We start from the raw sequence: 21,463 nt of genomic DNA, 5'->3' as shown, positions 1-21,463 counted from the left end.
GCAAAGGTCCACTCTCTGTCGTTACCGCAGCTCAAGCACTCTTCGAATACGCTTCGAGTCACTCACTTGCTGGGTTCCTATTCCTATCGCATCACATATCTTGTCGCCGACCGAGATTGCTTCATGACCATGTCAGCCGGTGGGTTAGCTCGAGTCTTCCTCTCCACCGGTCTCAAGCTGAGACAAATACTTGTACAAGCTTCTGGAGACTGCTGCCCTCCCCAATCTGCTTCCAACCCTGCAAAACCAAACGTCCCGCACTCTGTGTCGGAGGCCACCGGTTATGAATACACAGGACGATATGACAGAGTGGGAGACTATGAGAAGGTCTACCTGGTAGGTTTGTATCCTGAGGTGATCTACGTGCGCTCATGCGCTGGCAGACCGGACCGGATGATGCTAAGCACGCCATTGTCGTTATTTATGACATTTTTGGGTTCTGGTGAGTGGGTACGATATTGATCGGCGCTGACAAGCAGGGACACGACCATTCGAGGATCTGACCTGCTAGCCTCACATCTCTTGCTGACCTCACCAACAAAGATATACATGCCAGATGTCTTCAAAGGGAATGCTTTCCCCAAGGATGAAGATGGAAACAAAGAAGAGCTGAGGAAATTCTTTTCGGGAACGTGAGTGAAGCGTTTCCGATAGTGTGCTGACTTTCCAGTGCCAAGCTAGAAGACCGCCTTCCCGAGGTCCTCGACTTCGCCCAAACGCTGAAGAAGACTCACAGCAGAGTGTCAATTTTAGGGTATTGCTGGGGTGAGTTTAAACTTGTCAGCGATTCGCTGACATCCAAGGTGGCAAATTGGCTCTGCTCTCGCTCGCGGAAAATACACCTTTCTGTTGCGGGGCCGTCATACATCCAGCCATGATTGCTCCGGAAGACGGCAACGAGTTGACCGTTCCATTGGGTTTCTACCCTAGCAAAGTGAGTGATTTAGACTGAAACAAGCGCTGACCAGGCAGGATGAACCCCGAGACGTAGTAGACAAGATCAAAGAGGCTCTCGCGGCCGTTCCGAAGTCAGATTATCATCTTTACGATACTGTGTAAGTCAAAGGATCGACTTGCTGCAGCTGACGTTCAGGCATCACGGTTGGGCCGCTGCCCGAGCCAACCTGAATGACGCAGAAAATCTTAAGCAGTACGAGGACGTCTATCAACGCACCGCCGACTACTTCACAGCAGTTAAGTGCTGAGCTCCATGCAGAGCAATGACGGCGAGGAGATGCTACTAGAGTTCTTCTGACAAGAATGCGCAAGACATGTGTTTCCGCATGAACAACGATGATATCGCGTGTCACTTAGGGCGTTGTCCTGTGTCCCTCTCTCAGCCATTGGGAGACTTCAATGGTCGAAGCTGCTCCATTCAGTATGAAGCTAGGTGTGACTTGCATCATTACAATCTTTTTTCACACGAGCAATCTTGGTCGCAAGCTTTCGCTTCTTGATGATTCGTCCGGAGAATCGAATTCCGGGTCATACCTTTATATTCATGATCTATACCGTGATTCGCAGTAGAGCTTCTAAAACCACCCGAATCGTCTTCTCCACCAACGGGATGAGGGTCTAAATCGGAATGTATACTGTTCTCTCCTGTCAAACTCCCCACTACGACCTGTCCACGAACCGAGACTCCAGGATACAGGATTGCGGCGACCTCTAGATCGTCAGCTGGACCTGGGAACGACGTACTCACGGATAGTATCTATTTCGCCCTGAGATGGCCGGCATTGCGCCACGAGCTGGATGCGTTAGCTTGTCCTACTTTAGGATACTCACGCAATGCGGCCTGGAAGCCACAGCTCCAGCAAGACACGTCTTCCCGCGAGCCGAGCGGAAGTAAGGGTATCCCGCACAGATGAGCTGTTCTTGAGACACGAGACGCTTGAAGAAAGCCTACACCAGGTCAGAGACATGTCTTCACAACCTGGACTCACCTACACCACAGCACGGGCATAGCTGTGGAGGTACAGGCAAGGGTCTTTGCTGATAATCTCAGCTTCTACCATTGCAATACCTGACACCTACCGAAAAATACACGCCGGCTGACATCAGTTAACCTCTGTTCGTGTGAGCTCACCCATTGTGACTCTTGTCTGTTGCAGTCAAAGATAAAGAAAAAAGAGTAAGAGAATGGATCTCGAGTCGATGAGGAGAGCATGCAAAGTCAGATTTAACCCTTTGTTCCGAATCGTCAAAGGAAGGGCGAAGGCCCGAGGGTATAAAACGGGATCAAGGGGGAGTTGCACATCTCCCTCTCCTCCTCTTCATCCAAGTTATACGCGATGTCGCTTGAAAGTGAGTTTTATTACCAGCTGCCGCATGCTCACAGATAGCCCGCATTCCCGCTACGCTGCCACACAAGTTCGACCTTGATGTCCTTGCAAACCATTTTTCCAGCAAGCCGCTTCCTGATGGCGCTTGTGCTTTAATCGATCTTCCTGGCAACGAATTTCGCGACACCGAAGACGAGATCAATGTCATCGCAGGCAGTCTCTGGATGCTGTGTGTCAAGTACGATAATCTGCCCTCAGCCGAACGACCGACCACCAGGGATAACCTGAGAAGGGTAAGTTTTGGATACCGAAGCCCACAAGCTGACACCTCTCAGTGGATCAGCAGACACCGGGAAGAGGTCATTCATAAGTTAGCCGGAAAAGTTGAACCGCCATTCCGTGAGTGACAAGGCTCGGTCGACTAAGCTGACAGGCAGACGCCTGGACCATGGACCAGATGGAGAAGGACGTCTCCCAGATGCTAGACGAGGTTTTGGCCAAGACCCTACCGGTCGAGAACGATGCCAAGGGTAAGAAGTGAGCTTAGATATTATATGCATCATGTCGTAGTGCAGACTTCTACTCTGAGATATCAGTAAAGCTCAAGGTAGAATGAGTCCGCGCGACATACCTATGCAAATCTTCTGGCTCTTTCGTACGCCCTCATTTCCTCGTCCAGCTCAGCTTGTGTTTTCGGCTTTGGCTTTTCTTTTTTAACCGGGGCAGAAGCTGGCTTATCTATATCCATGGCGCTTTTGCTGGCTTTCGCTTTGGCTCTTCCAACTTTGGCGTTGCCGGTTGCAGCTTTTGCTTTGCTCTTGGGCGATGCATGCGAGGTAGCGCCACCTTGCAAACGGGTAAGTAGCGCGGTGCCAGAAGCGCCAGATCTTGCGAGGTTGGCCTTTTGTTTCTCCAAAAGGCTGAAACGACATCAGCAATATCTCGGGCGGGTGAGAATCGAGAACTCACGCAAGCTGCTTTTCCTTTGGCTGACCGGGTCTGCTGAGTCTTGCCAGCAACTTCAGACCAGCGGGCTTCTCATCACCTTTGGCAGCTGCTCCTGCGCCATTCGATTTCGCCTTGGGTGTTTTTAAACTGGGAGTTGGACGGGGGATGACCGGTGCACTGGCGGACTGTGCGGATGAAGTGAGAGTCTGGTTTGCGGGAAGGATATGTTGTACAGCCATGGTGTATGCTGGGAGGTCAGCTCCAGCTTTATCATTATCAGACTCACTTCCATCTATTTGCTGTCCAGAGTAATTCAGTCTGATCTTTTCTGCATCTGCGGCATTGGCGACATAGACCAACGCGACACCACAGAACCGGCCATCAGGATTGCTGAAACACGTCACAGATGTTGTGATAGGAGAGAGGCGTAAGGGATCCGAAAGCAGAAGCTCCTGATCTGCACAATCAGCCTAGATGAATCTCCTCATGAGGCTTGACCCACGCGAAGATCTTTCTCGGTTATGTCGACGGGAAGACCCGAGAAGAGGACTTGCCTCGCTTGAGAGGTGGCGGAAGTTGTAGGAGGGTTGACAATTCGAGCAGGAGCCGAGGAAGTGGATTGATAAGGATTGGAGTAGTTGTATGCCATGTTGGGGTGATGGTGTGAGGTATTCGAGTGGTGTGAGTATATGATATGTTGAATGTTTGAAGCTGAATGAACATGAACAAACATAACTTATAAAGAGTATAGACGCGTGAAGACCTGGTGCCACTTTGCCATATCACCGGAATTCGCATACATCCCACGTGGTTGAGCTTTAAAATGTTTTCACTTGTCAGCCCAAGTCCTTCTTTTGTCAGTCAGTAATAGTGTGTCAACCAGTCAACCGTTGTTATCTTGTCTTCTCTTTCCCTCTTGATATCCACTCTTTTTCTGAGAGAAGATTCAAATCAATCTGTAAAGGTCAGTTGTCTCAACCTAGATAACCCAACCCCTTGCTGACGTTCATTTACTTGATAGCCCTCAAAACCCTACGTAATTGCCTAATACCAATTTCACGTGGACGATCCCACTCATAACAACAAAACCCCTCAAAAAAGCTTTGTCAACCATGTCTTCCGACGCTACTTCGCCCGCTCCAGCCGCTGCTAAGCCTGCTGCTCCAGCAGCTCCCACCAATGTTGAAGCTCCTGCTGCTGCCGCCCCCACCCAGCAGCAACCATCCGCTTCAGCCAGTCTCTACGTCGGAGAGCTTGACTCTAGCGTTACTGAGGCTATGCTCTTCGAGATCTTCAACATGATCGGTCCCGTCGCTTCTATCCGAGTCTGCAGAGATGCCGTCACTCGACGATCCCTAGGATACGCCTACGTCAACTACCTCAACGCAGCTGACGGGGAAAGGGCTCTTGAGCACCTCAACTACTCGCTCATCAAAAACAGACCATGCAGAATCATGTGGTCTCAACGAGACCCAGCCTTGAGAAAGACCGGTCAAGGAAACATTTTCATCAAGAACTTGGACGAGAGCATTGACAACAAGGTGAGTGACATACATCGGCTGGATTGTGAAGGAACTAATTGGCTGACTGTTTATCAGGCTCTCCACGACACCTTCGCCGCTTTCGGTGACATCCTTTCGTGCAAGGTAGGAACCGATGAAACCGGAAAATCCCGAGGATTTGCGTAAGCCGTTTCTTGCTTCAAAATGGCGCTTGTACTGACTTGCCGCAGTTTCGTCCACTACTCCACCGGTGAGGCTGCCGACGCTGCTATCAAAGCTGTAAACGGTATGCTTCTCAACGACAAGAAGGTATTCGTCGGTCACCACGTCGGCAAGAAGGAACGACTTTCCAAGGTCGAAGAACTCAAGGCTCAATTCACCAACGTCTACATCAAGAACGTTGACCCCGAAGCTACCGATGCTGAGTTCGAGGAACTCGTCAAGCCTTTCGGATCCACCGTTTCCGTTGCTCTGAGCAGAGATGACGCCGGAGTCAACAAGGGTTTCGGCTTCGTCAACTTCGAGAATCACGAAGATGCCAGAAAGGCTGTTGAGGAGCTTAACGATAAGGAATTCAAGGGAAGAAAGCTCTACGCCGGTCGAGCACAGAGCAAGCTCGAAAGGGAAAGCGAATTGAAGAAGAGTCACGAGGAGAAGAGGATGGAGAATGAGGCCAAGTCTGCTGGTGTCAACCTCTACGTCAAGAATCTCGATGGTGAGTTGGAGTTCTGCATCGGACACCGCTGACATCCAGATGAATGGGATGATGACCGACTCCGAGCCGAATTTGACTCCTTCGGAACTATCACTTCGTGCAAGGTCATGAAAGATGACAACGAGGTCTCGAGAGTGAGTTCTACAAATGAGTTATACTCGACCGTGCTGACACGGCGCAGGGCTTCGGTTTCGTTTGCTTCTCCGCACCCGAGGAAGCCACTAAGGCTGTCTCCGAAATGAACGGCAAAATGATCGGCACCAAACCTCTCTACGTCGCTCTTGCTCAACGAAAGGATGTTCGAAGACAAGCTCTTGAATCCCAAATTGCGCAAAGATCGAACATGCGAATGTCGTACGGCCCCGGTGGATTCGGTGGTATGCAAGGCTACATGGGTCAACCAGTTTACGGTTACCCTCCTATGCCGGGATACGGTCAACCCATGCCTGGTATGCCTCCTATGCGAGGTGGCCCTATGATGGGATACCCAGGTGGTCCTCAAAACGGTATGCAATCGCGACCTAGATATGCTCCCGGACCACCCGGTGCCTATGGCGGACCTGGCCCTTACGGTGTTCCCCCTCAAGGTGGACCTCCCCAATACCCCGTTCGACCAGGTGGTGCTAGAATCCCCGCCGCTCCTTCCGCCAATGGTCCTCGAGCCGGTGCTGGTGGACCCAGCCCGGTCGGTGCACCTCAAGGTCTGCCCCGAGGTAACGGTGCTCCCCGACCTCAAGAAGCCCAGGCTCAAGCTCAAGCTCCTCGACTGGATGCCCAAAGCTTGGCCCGAGCTGGACCTGCTGAACAGAAGCAGATGCTGGGTGAAGCTTTGTATCCCTTGATCTTCGAGTGAGTACCGAATGCATGACGGAGGCAAGGTTCATACTAACGCAATTTGTAGGTCTCAACCTGAACTCGCCGGTAAGATCACCGGAATGTTGCTCGAAATGGACAACTCTGAACTCCTGCACCTTGTTGAGTCACCTGCTGCCCTCCAAGAGAAGGTCGATGAAGCTCTCCGTGTCCTCGCTGAGTGGGGTAAAGGTGACGCTGAGAAGACCAACGGTGATGCCACCGAGGTCAAGGAGGAAGTCAAGGAGGAGAAGGCTGAGTAAAGCTGTCGATCTCTTGTGGTGACATCACACTCTTTCAGTAGTTTTGTGGGTCTCGAGGGCATGCAGATTGATTTGGCGTGGGCACACGAGTGCATACGTCTCACAATGGTCTGATCTCACACGTCCATAATACGGGTCTATCTGTCTCTATTGAAACGACTGGATTTTCGGGTACGAGGTGGTTTGACGTAGACACATCACCTTGAAGGGATGTTTGCCAGTCTGAACGTCAGCAACAGTGTGGGACCTGGCTCACTCACCAAAATCCCACTTAAGCCCTTGGGTCTTCACTCTAGCGCTATCGATTCCAACGGGCAAAATTCCACATGTCTGGCCCATGGTATTGTGATCTATCGTTATCTCGTGTCTGCCCTATCCTACCGTAAGCAAAACACGACCCGAATTTTCAGACACTCACCTTACGGAGCAGCCAGGCGAAAGATTCCCCATCCAAGACATATATCTCCCTGTCCATTTTATGAAGAAGCGACATCGTGTGCACCGTCTGGTCGACTCGGCCCGAGAGACCTCCGAGCAGGACCAGAGCATGGTCATGAGGTACCTCGGCGATGCACTTCATTAGATCCGTGGAATATTCATCCTTGTCCTCTATCACCTTCACGCCCTTCGATTTGTAGTATCCTCGTACATCGCCCCGTATGGAATCAAAGTCACCCTTGATGATATCAGGTAGATATCTTGCCGTCAGCCGAGCTTATCTATTGCAGACTCACCTCTTGTCCACATCTGTATCAAACAATCTATTCGCACCTCCGTCAGCGCAAAGCCGTTTTGACGCCGCCCTCCATGCTCTTGCCAGTAAATCTTGCCGTATGGGCTGATTGACGATTATTAGGGAATAAGGCTTTGATGATTCTCCCCGCAGCAGCTCATCAGCCTTCCAGGTGGTCGCCATGACGGAGTGTGCGCTGGCCAATGCAACATTCGAACGATGGAAAGGTCATAGCAAGCAAGTATAACAAGTTGGCATTGGTGTTTATTTCGCGCCGTGCCTGACTTGTGAGATCTGATATTGAGACGTCATCTCTGATGCTCCGAAGTAGAATCAATCATATACAACAATTTATGCATTCAACTATCTGCCTTAAACCCACATCATGAGCTCATGTCTAGTGTAGTCTTGACCTGACGCCAAATCTGCTGCTGATCCGAGGTTGGGGTAAAAAGGTACCATGGCATCGGAAGCACCGAGGATTAGTGTATCTGAAAACGAATGTCAGCAATCGATAGCCTTCGGAAGAGTTTTGTACTTACTATACATTCGCCAATACACCTCTCTGACCCTTCTGGCTGGGTGGAAGAGACCTTGTAGAACGTAGGAGAGCACCGGACCTGAACCCACTCCCAATCTCATCGCCTCGATTGCGTCCATGACACCACCGATAACGTGAGGACTGGTTTCAAAGATATTTGGCCATACCAAATTGAGCAAATGGGTTAGGGCTTCTTCGTAGCCGAGACCAGCGACACCGATAGCCAGGTGCTTCACGATCGCACAGGCGGTTTGTCGATGCACATGATCTCGGTCTGTCAAAGCGTCTTCCAATAACCCGACAACGGAATGTATATAATCCTTCGACATTTCTCCGACATACTCGAAAACGAACGCAAGGGCTTTGAGACATCCATTCCGCACATTGAGCTCGGGCGTTCGGTATTCGTTCAAGATCGCGGGTATGCAGGTGAAAGGTCCACAGGTCTCGGAAACGATAGCTACAGAAACGTTAGCAGTGGTGGAGGACCAATCACAGGAATAACTCACCGATAGCAACCGTACTACACACACGAGATTGACGCTCTTGCACCTTGAGATTGGTCAAAAGCACGCTGAGTACATCTTGGGGTCCAATGGCCTTCGCAATATAACCGAACGAGTTGACTGCTGCTCGTCGGATAGCCTTCTTGTGCGCCTTGAGCAGATCGAGAAGCTCGAAACAGATTCGCATCCATTCCTTAGCAGGCACAAACTCGGCACCTCGATCTGCAATACGACCGATCAAGTTGATAGTGGCTTCTTGTACTTTCTCGTGTCGATTTCGAAGGATGGGTGTCATACGGGGAACTACAGGGAAGTCAGCCATGATCACTTCTCGTTTGACTCACGTAAATCCTTGACAGGCGGGTTCATTTGGGTCATTCCGACAACATTTGCGATAGCTCCCTCGGCGGCGATCAGACTGAAATACGATCAGCTTGTTTCAGTTTGTATCAAATTGACAACTTACCTTCCCAGAGCGTCCGGGTATTCCTCTCCCAATTGTTCGAAGATGACGACACCCAATTTGCTCAACAAGTTGTCTTCTCCAGAGCTCTTGATAATTGGCGCTAGTCGAGTCGTCAAATCGGCAGCCAGCATACGGACCTTGGCAGACTTGTTGGTCAAACGCCACAAGATCATCGACACGATTTGAGGCAGATAGGGCTTGACTCGGTCTCCGAGAGCATTGACAACAGTAGCGAAACCGTCCAACATGATAGTATCTTCCAAGGTTTGTTCTTGGAAAGCGAAAATGATACCATCAATAAGCAGGACCTCTAAGCGTTCGTCTACATCCGCTGCACCTATGCTTGCGATTACTTTCGTAACGGTCTCCATAACCATCTTTCTGAATGGTTCTGACTCATCCTTCAAATCATTGCAAACTCTTCCAACAATCTCCGACACACCGGCTTTTTGAGCCAATTCTACAGTGGTCTCCACCAATTGCTTGTAATTTCGCTTGTCTAATGCCATCCGCCTGACCCAGAACGCTTTAAAGAATTCCGGCAGAACCTCCTCCTTGATGTAAGTCGGAGTGACACCTTCGGTAGACGCACACTGCTTGATAACTTGCAGCACGATTCTTCTCATCTCTTCGTCGGACGTTTGGAATTCTCGGATAAGGATCGGCATACACTCTCGAACATAATATCCAGCATATTCCGGATCCATCAGGGGAATAATATAACCGATAGCTTTTAAGAATGCTGCCAAGGTTTTACCTCGATGTTGACGGATACCCAGCCAAAGCGGTTTGAGCACATTATCGAATGACTCGATACCGTAAGGGGCGGCGGATTCGGCAAGAGCGGCGAGGGACAAGGCAGTCATGGTTCGTACCTTTTGCTGTTCATCTTGAAGACCATCTGCGACGGTGTCCACCAAATTTCGTAAATGCGGAAGGACGGCGCACCCCATCATGATAGCGATTTGTTGGATGATTCGGATACCGGTATGTCGGGCTTGCCATGACTTTTTCGATCGACAGACAGCTCGAAGGAAAGGAAGGAGCGCGGGGATACCAAGGGCAGAAGCGACGACTGAAAAGGCTCTGGCTGTGGTGTTTCGTACGTATTCGTCGACGTGATCGATATCAGGTCGCATGGTGGAGATCATATGAGCGAGACCAGCGGCTTTGGCTAGGTTTGAAATGATTTCTCGTCCTTCGACTCGAGCATAGTAATCTTCGTCGATCAGTAAGGGTTCAATGACAACCAGGATCTTGTGAACGTAAGGTCGAACGAGATCATCTAGCTTGTACAACACTCGATCAATGACTTTGACCAGCAGATGCCGTTCCTGATCTTCCAAAGTACGTTCCATAAGTAACGGAAGGATCTTGTCAAACAATGGACCGGCTCCGAACTCTCTAGCCCTATCCGTGATTTGACGTAAAGCGGTCTTTCTGACGGGAGGTGTACCGTTTTTGATCTTGAGCAACAAACGCATAATCTTCCTCTCTTTCAATTCTTCGAGCGTATAGGCGCTGTCGTCATCTTCACCACCACCTTCTCCTAGCACTTTTGCGAAATATTGAGTATCTTCAGGTTTCAGGAATTGCAATGTCCCAATTCCTTCAATCTCGGTCTGCTCTTGCGATCCCTGGATACCTCCGGCTGCTGATCTAGCTCGTGCGGCATCTGAGTCGTCTTGCATCATGAAACCATGTTCCGTTTGAGCAGGCACCATCTTTCTTACCGAAGGAGCAGGTCTGTAGTCGTCGGGAACCGGTACTGTCTCATAACCCTCCTCTCCACCGGGCAGCAAACCGTCTAATTCCTCATCGGTCATTCGTCTATACCTTTTATCCTCGACCATCATGACGCCACCGACCGAAGGAGTGGAGGTGATGACGGATGTGGTCGCAGAAGCTGCAGGTGTTTGATCCCACCTAGATTTCTTTACCTCCGGGACAGCTTCCGAGGGGGTCTGGTCCCATCGTGACTTGCGCTTCGGCGCGGCTGCTACTCCTGGCTCCTCCTTGACCTCCTCTACATCCCATCGTCTTCGCTTCTTTGGCGGTGTCGAGTCTCTTGGGGGTGTGTCGTCATCTGCTTTCGCTCGTGGCGGCGTGTCGTCGCCCGCCAGAGCTCGAGGTGGTGTCTTGTCGTCTAAGACCATTTTATCGTCTTCTGTCTTATCCTTCTCCATCTGCTCCTTGTGACGGCGAATTCGCTCTTCCTCCTTCTGCAGATTTATCCTTCGCATCCTATCCTCATAGCTCTCATCCTCCCCTTCTCCTTGCCCATCAACTCGGTTGAAGCGTCGATTGTGATAATCGCTTTGACGAGCGGCGACCTGCTTGGATCTCGCGTTGTCTTCAAAGACATCTGGTGTGTCATCTTGATCGGCGAGCTCTGCATGTTCGTCGAGGATTTCCTGAGGGGCTGTGTATGTCTGAAGGGCTGGCCTCTCGTCCGACATGATGGGCGAGCAGTTCGAAATCTGTCCTATTAGCACAATCAAGCAGTGGGAGTGAGAAAGTTGTTGCAAGTGGTCAATCGTCGAACTGTGAATAAGGGTCGGCGACAGTAGGGATCGTCTCGGTGCCATTTCAGATCACGTGGCAGCATGTCCCAAAGTGGCAATCAACACCTTTCCGCCTAAACCTCTTAATTGTGTGCATTGTGAACACTTTTCCCCAAGGCCGTGTATGCATCGCTGTACAAGCTGCTTGCGCATTGGATCTGCCAGAATACTTGCTACTGGTGCTTGCAGTTCACTTGCGAGGAGTTGGATCTTTTTCCCCCAGCTGGAGAGCAGCGCACAAATCGACGACATCGCTTCAGACAAATAATGAGGTAGACCGTTTTACGGTTTATGCAATCCTCGTTTCTGCAGAAAAAAACGTCGGGTTGATCCTGATGAAACAGCCGTCAGCTGCATAGTCGTTGCATTACTGAGGATTTGCCATAACTCTGGATTGTATTACTTAATCCGCAGCTGAATGTTGCGCCGGTCTGTTATCAGCACCTTGACCTGTTTTGTTGTACATACTTTGGACCATGGATATCATCTATTTGAGACATTGCGACAAAGAAGGGCACGCTCCGTCGCCTTATATGCTGTCGCTCCGGATACGACCGCTCGCTCAAGGTAAGCCACGAGTTGTCTTCTCACAGGACGGATCTGCTGTTTCACTCGAACATGACAGCGACACCGCGGTCACCTTTGGAATCCTGGTCCACTGGTCGATGAGGTCAATGTAGATCGCAGATGATTTCCACGTTATCGCTGAGACACCGATGCTTCTTTCAATGCCATACTGCTTCCACCATTCGTTGGTCAGCGGCTGGACATGACGTTCCAGATGTTGGGAGGATATACCGGAGACGGAAATGATCGGTGGAACTCCAGGTCTGTCATTTGACCAGCTAGACTGCGTGGGAACACAGGTATTGGATTTTGATTCACTGATTGCTTCAGAGCGCTCATCGCCGTAGGATGGAGTGGGGCCAAAGTCATCAGTTCGAATCACGAGTCTGATTACTGCTCTAGCGTAGGCAATGACGGACGGTCGACAATGCATAACAGGACTTGGTTATTTGATCATTGAGGGTGCGATGATGTCTTGGCCAAAGTTTGTCATGACTGCCTGGAACCAGACTTGGCTCTACGGCCTTGATCGAGCTCTAGCCTGCGTGCAGCGGAGTGACGCGCGAAGAAGGAAGTAGTGGACGCATTATGAACGCAGCTATCGGATTTACAGTATCGCCGACCGGGTTGAACGGCGATGTCCGCCGCCTGCAACTCTGCAAGGCAGATAGGTGGGTGCCACCGTAGGTGAAGGTGAAGGTGATGATTGTAATCTATCGCTTGGATGCTTGGAAGGGATGTATGCAAGGTAATTAAGCATTCTCAATCCGCCCTTCCCTCCCCCTTCTTCAGCCTTCAAGCATCCTTGTGAGTAGATTATCAACGTCAACCGAAGCATACCGACACTTATCATCCTGTCAATCCATTCATAGCAAAATGTCCGCAGCCAACAAGATCTTGCGAACAGCCAACGCTCCCGCAACCCCTCCTACGGAGATTGAGCAACAAATCGCTCAAGCTTTCGTTGATCTTGAGGCCAATGTCCCAGAGCTCAAGTCTGAGCTCAGACAACTTCAATTCTCTCAAGCCAGAGAGGTTGATGTAAAAGGTGGAAAGAAGGCTGTCGTCATCTTCGTGCCCGTCCCCATGGCTAAGGCTTTCCACAAAGTCCAACAAAGGTAAGTCACAGGAATCGAAAAGAAGGAATTTGTCTTGGGAACGCTCTCATATCGCTCATGTGCACTCGGGGTAGACGGAGGGGCTTTTCAGCCCCACCTCCCCTGATGTATATCGACGAATGAGAGCAAGCCGAGGGTGGAAGGAGTCTGGATAGGAAAACATGAAGGATGCCATGGGTAAATGCTGATGAAATTTTCGATGTACTCTTGTCTCACCACTGTCTCCCTCCGCGCTCGCAGACTTACCCGAGAGCTCGAGAAAAAACTTTCCGACAAATACATCGTCTTCCTCTCCCAACGAAAAGTCCTTCCTAAACCCTCTCGAAACGCCTCCGCCGCCAAGAAGCAAAAGAGACCTAGATCCCGAACTCTTACTGCCGTTCACGAGAAAATCCTCGAAGAACTCGTTTGGCCCAGTGAGATCGTCGGTAAGAGAACCAGAGTTGCTCAAGATGGTGGTAAATTAATCCGAGTGTGAGTTCTGTTTGCCTTCACGCTATGCCAAATCATGTACTGATTTTCGCCTCCGCAGATTCCTCGACTCAAAAGACCAAAACAACCTTGAATACAAGCTCGACACCTTCTCATCCGTCTACCGAGCCCTTGCCGGTAAGGATGTTCACTTCGAGTGAGTCATCTTCTGCCTGCGTATCCAAGGTTTCAAGCTGATCCTGTAACCCAGATTCCCTGTGCAAGCTGCCGAGTAATTTCCCTCACGACCGTTGCATTTTGGAGGTCATGCATGTTATATAACGCACGATATGGTTGAGCGGGATGTTGACCTCCTTTCACCCGTCTGAGGTGTACAATGGACTGAAACATCCTTTGGTCCGCAGTGAGGCGCAATACTGACACACAAAATTCCACCCAGTCATGCAGCTCCGGTCTGATGTCTGGATGTGAACTATTCATCTACTTGTCTGTGTTTGATCGTGCATTCAGAAGTACGACATTTCTTTAGAATAATCAATCATAATCGCTTATCCCGTCCTGACTGCTTCAAACATGGCTGAGAAGAAGAAAGACGAGAAAGCAAAGAAGGGTTTCACCTTCGGACCCTTCGAGCAAGCTCTGCTGGTGCTGATCGTCCTTGGCTTTGGTATGTGTCTGAGATCGGGAGCGACAGCTGACAAATCACAGCATCACACCCGTCTCTGCCTTACTTGCCATTCGGCGTCAACGCGGATGGCTCAATCACGAGCTTACCGTTCCTCTCTCCACCTTTCATGATGCTTGTCATAATTGCTTACATCGGCTACCATATACTGACAAGGCAAGAAGCGGCCCGAGACAGAGCAAAGGCATTGTCCAAAGTAAAATCCTCGTCCTCGTCTTCCAAGTCAAGCTCATCTTCCGGTTCATCACCATCATCATCTTCCTCCCAAAAACCCTTGTCATCATCGGATATCAGGGCAGGCGGCATGCCATCATCGTCTTCGTCATCTAAGCGAGTCGGTAATCCAGCTCCCAAACAGGTGTCAGGCAAAGATGACCCTTCAAGCACTTCGTTCAGGAAAAATTACTTCTTAACGATGCAGGGACCTGGTAGACCAGCATTAGTACCCTTCCAAGATGGCCTCCGACCTAAGAAAGGGGATCCTGCCGGCACACTTTGGTGGGACAATGTGCCGGACGGTGAGTATTGTGGCTTCGATTGTTCGCTAATTTTACAGATGCTGCCGATATGATGGCTCCGCCAATCGACAAGGAGAAACTCAAAGCGACGATGAAGAACCCTTGGGCTGGGGAGATGATCGAAAAGGATATCCAGCTGCTCAAAATCGCTAAGAGGCAGAAGGAAGAGGAAGAGTGAGTCACGACAACACGGAAATGGAGCTGACGATTGCAGGCGTTATTCGAAAGTGGCCAACCTACTCCAAACCATCTTGGGATTTTTGCTGTGCGCGGTGGACATGCGTTTGGGTGTTTGTGAGTATGCGCGTTCAAGGGGTCAGCTGATGATTGAAGTGGCTATCGTTTTCTTCCTGTGGCGTCACTTCACCAAACTCCATGACGAGTCCTTGTCCGATGAGAAAGACGCCATCGAGAAGGAGAAGAAAGAAATCATGGAGAAGTTGCGAGAGGCGAGGAAGGCTGGGATGAATTCACAAGAATACGCCGGTCTTCAGATGGCTCTGGATCGTTTAGGATAAGAATAAAGAAGCAAATGCAATGCATATATACATCAATCCTCGATCTACTGAAGGAGCATTCGCTACAGCCTCCTTGCGTCGTCGCCTGCTGTCCAGGAGGGCGTGTTTGACACTCTCGTGGCGGTCAAGTACACTGGCATAGCAGGAAACATCTGGCGCTACGAATGTCCAGTGTATTTCTGTTAGCACGATTCTCTTTGTAGTTATTCTGGAACACGTACTGGAGGCGGGGCCGGACCGGGTCCAAAAGCGGTCGAGAACGTGGGCAAATGATTCTGTGGCATTGGCACGGGTAATGACGCTTTCTCGTCAAACCCTTCGGTAGGTCTCTCATGAATCTCTTCTAGGTATAGGAAATCAGCGAGACCTTTTCCGAATGTCCATCGGCGGATGAGAGCGAGAATGACGGTGATGATTGTCAGACCGGCGGCCAGTGAACCCATGGCAGTGAAGAATGCCCAGGTCGTGAATACAATTCGGAAGACCTTGTTGGCGAAAGACAAAGCCCACCCGCCAACAATGCTGCAAAGTATGTCAGCGATGTTGCGACTCTTGACACAAAGGAGGCTTACCAAGCGGAGAGACCAATGAAAACATTGAACCTTTTTCTTTGCTCCTTTCGTATCGAGGTCCAGCCCTGCAGATTTAGCGGAGTCGACATGGTCCTTACTCACCAAATAAAGCCAGGGAAACAGAGCCTAACGTGTTATGAGCTTAATATCTCCATGCATGCCTCGACACTTACGATGATCAACAAGCTGTAGATTGCTTTGAAGGCCTTGCAATTGTGCATGAAGTAGCTTGCGGGACCATTAGAGATCTAGGTCATCAGCCTGATGTCGCTTTCGGACTGACTCACCTGATCCAAAAATAACGCAAAAAATGTGACCAGCACGAAAGCGTCCACCTGCAATAGAATGCTGAGAGCGAGAACCAATTTGTATATCCTGTTGATCTTGGTGGAAGCGCCGATCCTTTGGAAGGTCTTTCCGGGCTGAGTCAGCAAGCAAATGGGAACGAGCATATGCCCATGCTCTCACCTGCCAGCCGAAATGATCCCTGATCTTCCAGCATAACCAAGCACTGGCTATCATTGTCAGCAAGGATAAGCCCAATACCGTGCTCTGAAAGCCTATACGCTTATCCAGATACATCGGTAAGACGTTGATGCCTTCGCAGTAAGTATTCGCGGTCGACTGAAAGTTCCCCAAAAACTTGAAGGACAGTCGCAGCCCATTGGCTGTCCAGATACTCGAGATGAGAAGGGATACAAGTAGAGCCAGCCTAGAGGTAAGCGAGAATTCCAAGGCGAAGATACTTACAGATGAGGCATAGACTCGTTGAGAAGCTGTCCTGGAATCAGCTCAAATCAGATGGTGTGGAAAAGCGATTCTTACCCCTACGATAGCCAGACCCATAATCCACATGAAGAAGGTCGCCAGAACCGTCTCTTCGCGAACCAAGTTGTCCAAACTATTTACAATCAGCTTGTTCGGCAGCTCCTCAACTCACGAGTTGATAGCCCAGCCGTAGTGGATCGCACATTGCTAGATAGCTTCGAATCAGCTGAGGTCTAGTATATGGCTCGCAGCTTGCTCACCTGTGAGACCGTCTCTATACCACTTGATCCAGGTAGTTGAGCAATATTCACACCAACTACTTTCCCACCTCTCTCGTGCCCAGACAAAATGACGTCTCTTCTCCAATTCCGCACGAAATCTTCCTTGGCCATTTTCAAGGTCTTAGGTTTGGCTTGATCCTCGACTTCATCATCGTCGGAGTCGCTGGAGTCATCTGAATCATCAGAGCTGTCGACCGACTCGTCGTCATCCTCGTCCTCTTCCTCTTCCTCCTCATCCCCATCTTCTTTCTCCGGCTTTTCCTCTTTGGCCGCGACAGTTGCAGTAGCGGTCGAGGTGGGAGCTGCGACTGAAGGAGCCATCACCGTGGTGATAGCAGACTTGGTCGATGAGAGGAAAGTCGAAGGTACGATCGTGGGACTGGTCTCCGTTGTCATCAAATTGCCTTGCTCGTTCAGCATGACTTGTGTGGTGATCGCTTCACCCTGCATGACGGTCAGAGTGGGCACAATCAGCACTCGGGTGATGATAGTGTTCCCTTGGGTGGTCATGGTAATTGTCATGGTACTGGTGGAAGGCCCAGTTGAGACTGAAGTTGTCGAGTTGTTCGAATTTTCTATTTGACTTTGTTTTTCGTGGGTGTGGCGAGCTTCCCCTACCCCTCTGCACTTTTTCCCATCATCGTTGCAGATGATCCCATCGTCCTTCGCCCTCGATATCACATCGTCGCTGTCAACGATCAACGCCGGGGCGTTCCTCCAGTCTCCTGATCTACCGCTGTCCGGGTTGTAGAATACCACAGAGGAAAGATTGGCTGTCTGAATGATGTGTCGAAGAAAGTGAGATGCCTCGGCATTAGTCTCAACCGACAAAATAGACAGAATGAAAAGCGCGGCTGAGGTGGTGACGTGAAGAAGGAGGAAGATTAACAGGTTTCGATGTCGAAGACGTTCGCGCTACAAAATATCAGCGCGGCATCTCAGACCACCCTACTCACCATCAGCGACCAGGCTGGATAGAGTCGACCGGCGAGCTGCATGGTGGATGAACGACGGTGAAAAAGCAAGGAGTAGGAAAAGCCGACCAGCGGTGTATGTGAAGGAGGTATCGATGCTGGATGTCGAGGTACGTTGGTCTGAGGAGTGAGGACGCAGAGACATGTTAATATGTATAAGCATTTGACGAGTCAGTGCAAGTACTTTCGCCTGTCGCTGTCATGCCGGGTTCGAGTTGCCATCACCTTGACGACGGGCGAGCATGCAGCCGCGTCGGACTGAAGATTGATACGACCTTGGTTACCAGGGCTGAACGTTTCGTCGAAACATTCCTTCAAGCATGGTCAGACGACCGATTTTAGCATAGACTAGCTTATAGCATAATGCGGTGCATCGGTATCGCTATAATACGTCCTTGAGACTTGTAGTAGCGGATCCGCGTTCCAAGGCTTTAGGCTGATTGGGTCCCGGTTTCCAACCAATCTGTTGCGTAGCTTGTCAGACTTTATGCCCATACGCTGGTATCCACCCAACTCACAAGGAATATAATCTGGAAGGTAGCTGGGACAGATCCATCTTCGTTTCCGTACAATTCTATGCAGTATATCCGTTAGCAATCTCGGTTCAGGACATCGGTGCAAGGCAACGCACCCTTGTATATAGCGTCGGCAGCTAGTAGGACATCTCTAGATACGTGTGCTCTCCTTCCCAAAATGGCATTACTTTCTCCCATGTCTCGTAAATCTGACACCAGTTCCCATATGGATGGATAATTGATTGTCATGTCTTCGACGTCGATTGTCGTGAGCGTGAATCCGGCTCGATTCAACAAGGAAGGCGCGTCCGTAGGATCTATGACAGAATGAGCTCTGTATACCCAGAACAGCCATCTCTGACTCACTGATCATAGGCGAGATCCGATTTGCTATACCTCCTCGTCTTTCTTGCTCTGCCAGCTGCAAAGACGTTCTATGACGAGAGTCAGCTCAAGAATTGATGTATAAGGATATGTGTTCTCACCTCAACTCAAATAGTGTATCGCCTCCCAGGACAGCGCCAACGAACACCCCATCAGGCTTGAGCAGATGCCGTATTTGAGTAAGCGCACCTGAGGGATTCGTTACGCCATGTCAACAACCCTTGGCCGCACATGTTAATGTGCCTTGACTGACCGACTATATCTCCCACCCAATGAAGCCCTCCCCCGCTGACCACCGCTTCGACTTGCTCTTTCAATTTCTCTATCTCTGGATGTTCCAACAATCTCGATGCTGATGCCTGTATACGTATCGGCGGAGCTGAGAAGAAGTCAGCAAGGCCGCAAGTAGATCGCAAGCAAACCTACATGAGAAATGAGAGTCATCGTCCCTCTGCAGTGCTTCCGCTGAACAGCAGGTGTGAGCCATCACCGCGACCTCTTCGGCCAGCACTTACTGCTCGACTCCACGATCCACCATTTTCTCCTCTCCAATTCCTGATCTCGGCTTTCCGATGCAGAAGGTACTTCGTCCGCAATGACTTCTTGTAATATTTGTGTCAGCTGTCCAGAATGGGCAGCGAGCTCCAGTATCGAGGCTGGCGGTGTCCGCAAGTCCTACAAACGATGTTCACCTTTCTGTAGCCTGTGCTACCTTGATGAGGACTCACCTCCACCCGCTCAGCAAGCCTTTCTGATACTTCTTCACGCAGATAATCCACGACTTTCACTGGATCCACGTCCGCATCCTCTGCTCGTGGTCCTGCGGTCTGTTCCTCCTCCCTCAGCCTGATTATCGCTCGATCTCTTTGCCTGTTCTTGGAAGGCTCATCGAATACCTCGTATGGAGTGGTAGGTGGAGGTGTATGAGGAGATAGTGTTGCGTATGATCGCAGTACATGAGCTCGCAATGGACGCGTACTATTCCTGAATTGGGCAGCCCCAGCTCGCTGTACGATCCTTCGAAGCATTGTTAAATAGAGCACAGCGAATGCCAATCGAAACAACAGATATGAAAGAAATTCAAAACATGGGTGACGATCGTGAACCTCCTCCACTTTGCGACCTCAACGTAATCGCACCCGCAATCTTCGCCTTGCGATCGCTTCACTCCCAATGCGAACGACGAGAACTGAGGGCGACAACGGGTCTCCCCCGTGCAAAATGTATGCGAACAAAAGGTACGCAAATGCCTGATGCATCCATCCCAAATACAAGTACAGAAGTGAAAATCTACTCCTTGACCTCGTCCTCTTGCTCGACAGCGGTGATACCTTGTCTCTTCTCGGCAAGTCTTTGGGCCTTTCTCTCCCGCATAGCCTTGTTCTTGACTCGTCGGGCTTCTTGTTGCTCGGCAAGGTGCTTGGTTCGGAGTACTTCAGCCTTGGCTTTGTGGATGTGTTCCATCAACACTCGCTTGTTCTTGAATCGGTTACCCTTGGCTTCGAGGTAAAGAGTGTGGTAGCTGAAGCAAAGTCAGCGAGAATGACTCCCTCATCCACCAGACATCCCACTCACAGGTGCTTGTCGATCTTTCCACCCTCTCGGTACTTCTTCAAAAGTCTTCTCAACACTCTCATTCTTCTGAGCCATTGCACCTTGGTGGGCATACGGGCCTCAGCGGTACCCTTTCTCTTACCGAAACCGGTGTGTCGACCAGATCGCTTGGCGGCGGCGTGTTCTCTAGTTCGGGCTCGAGAGTGGATGACGGTGGGTTTGATGATGCTGATAGAACGGTCAGCACAGCAGGGTATTAACGTAACAACTGCACCTACATGTGACCATCTTTGAGGAGCTTTCTGACACCCGATCGAGAGTTGGCTTGACCGATCTCAGCGGCTTCTTGGGGATCGAGCCAGACTGTGATGTCGAAGTAGGATGAAGAGCATGTGACGAAGGGCAGTAGAGGGGGAAGAAACGATATCATCAGCGTTGTTCCTCTAGCCATTTACCCATTTCTCCAATATTCTCAATTCGCATTCTGCGGTTGTCCATCCTCATCTGCCCTCTAGCATCTAGCCTCCTTGTGTATGTGACTAGTCCTCGCCGGATCATCCTCCCTTCAAGACGCCCCATTGTAGACTATCCCATCCTTGCTTCCACCTCGATCTTCACCTATTCCTTCCGCAATCGCTCCGATCTAGCCATTTGAGAGGGGCATACTCACTCTTTCTCTGTCCGACCTTGGCAACGGAAGCCGCAAGTCTCTTTTGTTGCTTGAGATTGACCATTGTGAAGGTGTGTCTGAGTCTTGATGTCTAGAGGAAGAGGACGAAAATCATAGATAAACAGGTTATGATATCAAGCAGAGTGAGGAGTGAGCGCTACGGTGAGAGGGAGTGGGAGGGATCCGATGGCGCGAAATCACAAGGCAAATTGCCAAAGATCGCATGGCGGACATGTCCGCTGAACCACTCTTCCTCTTTGTGTATATCACCGATGAAGTAACAATGTGGCAAAGAATCGCCGTCGTACGGTGCCATCGAAATCCAGGTCATCGGCGATAAGGGATCAATAGCCGAAGTAAGCGATTAAGGCAGAATTTACCAAATGCCATCGCGTGCCAGGACCGTCTTGTTTTGGTCTGTCTGCTTTTTGTGTGTGTTTGGTTCATTTCATATGTGTTCATTTGTCCATTTGTTTGTTTGTTGCTTGCATATGCTGAATCAACGTTCGCTCGTCCCTGTACAGGACTGTTG

The 21,463-nt window shown here is 50.2% G+C and overlaps 12 protein-coding genes across 12 annotated transcripts; 4 read left to right on the top strand and 8 right to left on the bottom strand.

Annotated features, from left to right (window-relative positions):
- Window positions 1-129: 129 nt before the first annotated feature.
- On the top strand, window positions 130-1,205 carry I303_107346 (uncharacterized protein; the record flags this gene model as incomplete). The annotated part of the gene is made up of 5 exons (XM_065969556.1): window positions 130-336; window positions 384-442; window positions 671-765; window positions 873-934; window positions 1,083-1,205. The coding sequence occupies 5 exons, from the start codon at window positions 130-132 to the stop codon at window positions 1,203-1,205; spliced, it is 546 nt and encodes a 181-aa protein (XP_065825628.1).
- Window positions 1,206-2,916: 1,711 nt separating this feature from the next.
- Window positions 2,917-3,882, bottom strand: I303_107345 (uncharacterized protein; the record flags this gene model as incomplete). The annotated part of the gene is made up of 3 exons (XM_018410028.1): window positions 2,917-3,205; window positions 3,255-3,685; window positions 3,736-3,882. The coding sequence occupies 3 exons, from the start codon at window positions 3,880-3,882 to the stop codon at window positions 2,917-2,919; spliced, it is 867 nt and encodes a 288-aa protein (XP_018261031.1).
- Window positions 3,883-4,345: 463 nt separating this feature from the next.
- I303_107344 (polyadenylate-binding protein, cytoplasmic and nuclear) lies at window positions 4,346-6,565 on the top strand (the record flags this gene model as incomplete). The annotated part of the gene is made up of 6 exons (XM_065969555.1): window positions 4,346-4,774; window positions 4,832-4,917; window positions 4,966-5,450; window positions 5,565-5,584; window positions 5,632-6,299; window positions 6,352-6,565. The coding sequence occupies 6 exons, from the start codon at window positions 4,346-4,348 to the stop codon at window positions 6,563-6,565; spliced, it is 1,902 nt and encodes a 633-aa protein (XP_065825627.1).
- A 100-nt stretch (window positions 6,566-6,665) lies between these two features.
- On the bottom strand, window positions 6,666-7,058 carry I303_107343 (uncharacterized protein; the record flags this gene model as incomplete). The annotated part of the gene is made up of 3 exons (XM_065969554.1): window positions 6,666-6,766; window positions 6,826-6,937; window positions 6,984-7,058. 3 exons carry the CDS (start codon window positions 7,056-7,058, stop codon window positions 6,666-6,668), a joined length of 288 nt encoding a protein of 95 aa, XP_065825626.1.
- Window positions 7,059-7,183: 125 nt separating this feature from the next.
- On the bottom strand, window positions 7,184-7,481 carry I303_107342 (uncharacterized protein; the record flags this gene model as incomplete). Its single annotated transcript, XM_065969553.1, has 2 exons — window positions 7,184-7,241; window positions 7,300-7,481. The coding sequence occupies 2 exons, from the start codon at window positions 7,479-7,481 to the stop codon at window positions 7,184-7,186; spliced, it is 240 nt and encodes a 79-aa protein (XP_065825625.1).
- Window positions 7,482-7,670: 189 nt separating this feature from the next.
- Window positions 7,671-8,640, bottom strand: I303_107341 (uncharacterized protein; the record flags this gene model as incomplete). The annotated part of the gene is made up of 3 exons (XM_018410025.2): window positions 7,671-7,789; window positions 7,841-8,299; window positions 8,349-8,640. 3 exons carry the CDS (start codon window positions 8,638-8,640, stop codon window positions 7,671-7,673), a joined length of 870 nt encoding a protein of 289 aa, XP_018261028.2.
- Window positions 8,641-8,669: 29 nt separating this feature from the next.
- Window positions 8,670-11,270, bottom strand: I303_107340 (uncharacterized protein; the record flags this gene model as incomplete). The annotated part of the gene is made up of 2 exons (XM_065969552.1): window positions 8,670-8,763; window positions 8,812-11,270. 2 exons carry the CDS (start codon window positions 11,268-11,270, stop codon window positions 8,670-8,672), a joined length of 2,553 nt encoding a protein of 850 aa, XP_065825624.1.
- Window positions 11,271-12,818: 1,548 nt separating this feature from the next.
- I303_107339 (40S ribosomal protein eS7) lies at window positions 12,819-13,767 on the top strand (the record flags this gene model as incomplete). The annotated part of the gene is made up of 4 exons (XM_018410024.1): window positions 12,819-13,060; window positions 13,301-13,534; window positions 13,593-13,688; window positions 13,743-13,767. 4 exons carry the CDS (start codon window positions 12,819-12,821, stop codon window positions 13,765-13,767), a joined length of 597 nt encoding a protein of 198 aa, XP_018261027.1.
- Window positions 13,768-14,065: 298 nt separating this feature from the next.
- On the top strand, window positions 14,066-15,213 carry I303_107338 (uncharacterized protein; the record flags this gene model as incomplete). Its single annotated transcript, XM_065969551.1, has 4 exons — window positions 14,066-14,159; window positions 14,342-14,695; window positions 14,782-14,869; window positions 15,009-15,213. 4 exons carry the CDS (start codon window positions 14,066-14,068, stop codon window positions 15,211-15,213), a joined length of 741 nt encoding a protein of 246 aa, XP_065825623.1.
- A 62-nt stretch (window positions 15,214-15,275) lies between these two features.
- Window positions 15,276-17,832, bottom strand: I303_107337 (uncharacterized protein; the record flags this gene model as incomplete). Its single annotated transcript, XM_065969550.1, has 11 exons — window positions 15,276-15,371; window positions 15,435-15,735; window positions 15,786-15,829; window positions 15,888-15,911; window positions 15,959-15,991; window positions 16,073-16,198; window positions 16,254-16,561; window positions 16,611-16,663; window positions 16,726-16,760; window positions 16,814-17,611; window positions 17,791-17,832. 11 exons carry the CDS (start codon window positions 17,830-17,832, stop codon window positions 15,276-15,278), a joined length of 1,860 nt encoding a protein of 619 aa, XP_065825622.1.
- Window positions 17,833-18,190: 358 nt separating this feature from the next.
- I303_107336 (uncharacterized protein) lies at window positions 18,191-19,735 on the bottom strand (the record flags this gene model as incomplete). The annotated part of the gene is made up of 9 exons (XM_018410021.1): window positions 18,191-18,271; window positions 18,327-18,382; window positions 18,440-18,640; window positions 18,690-18,757; window positions 18,809-18,896; window positions 18,961-19,086; window positions 19,134-19,172; window positions 19,223-19,382; window positions 19,436-19,735. The coding sequence occupies 9 exons, from the start codon at window positions 19,733-19,735 to the stop codon at window positions 18,191-18,193; spliced, it is 1,119 nt and encodes a 372-aa protein (XP_018261024.1).
- A 262-nt stretch (window positions 19,736-19,997) lies between these two features.
- Window positions 19,998-20,995, bottom strand: I303_107335 (60S ribosomal protein eL19; the record flags this gene model as incomplete). Its single annotated transcript, XM_018410020.1, has 4 exons — window positions 19,998-20,229; window positions 20,283-20,489; window positions 20,540-20,624; window positions 20,932-20,995. The coding sequence occupies 4 exons, from the start codon at window positions 20,993-20,995 to the stop codon at window positions 19,998-20,000; spliced, it is 588 nt and encodes a 195-aa protein (XP_018261023.1).
- Between the last annotated feature and the right edge of the window lie 468 nt (window positions 20,996-21,463).

This window comes from Kwoniella dejecticola, chromosome 9 (assembly GCF_000512565.2).
Source record: "Kwoniella dejecticola CBS 10117 chromosome 9, complete sequence".
In the NCBI taxonomy this organism is placed as follows: Eukaryota; Fungi; Basidiomycota; class Tremellomycetes; order Tremellales; family Cryptococcaceae; genus Kwoniella; species Kwoniella dejecticola.
This window is presented reverse-complemented; position numbering and strand designations above follow the sequence as displayed.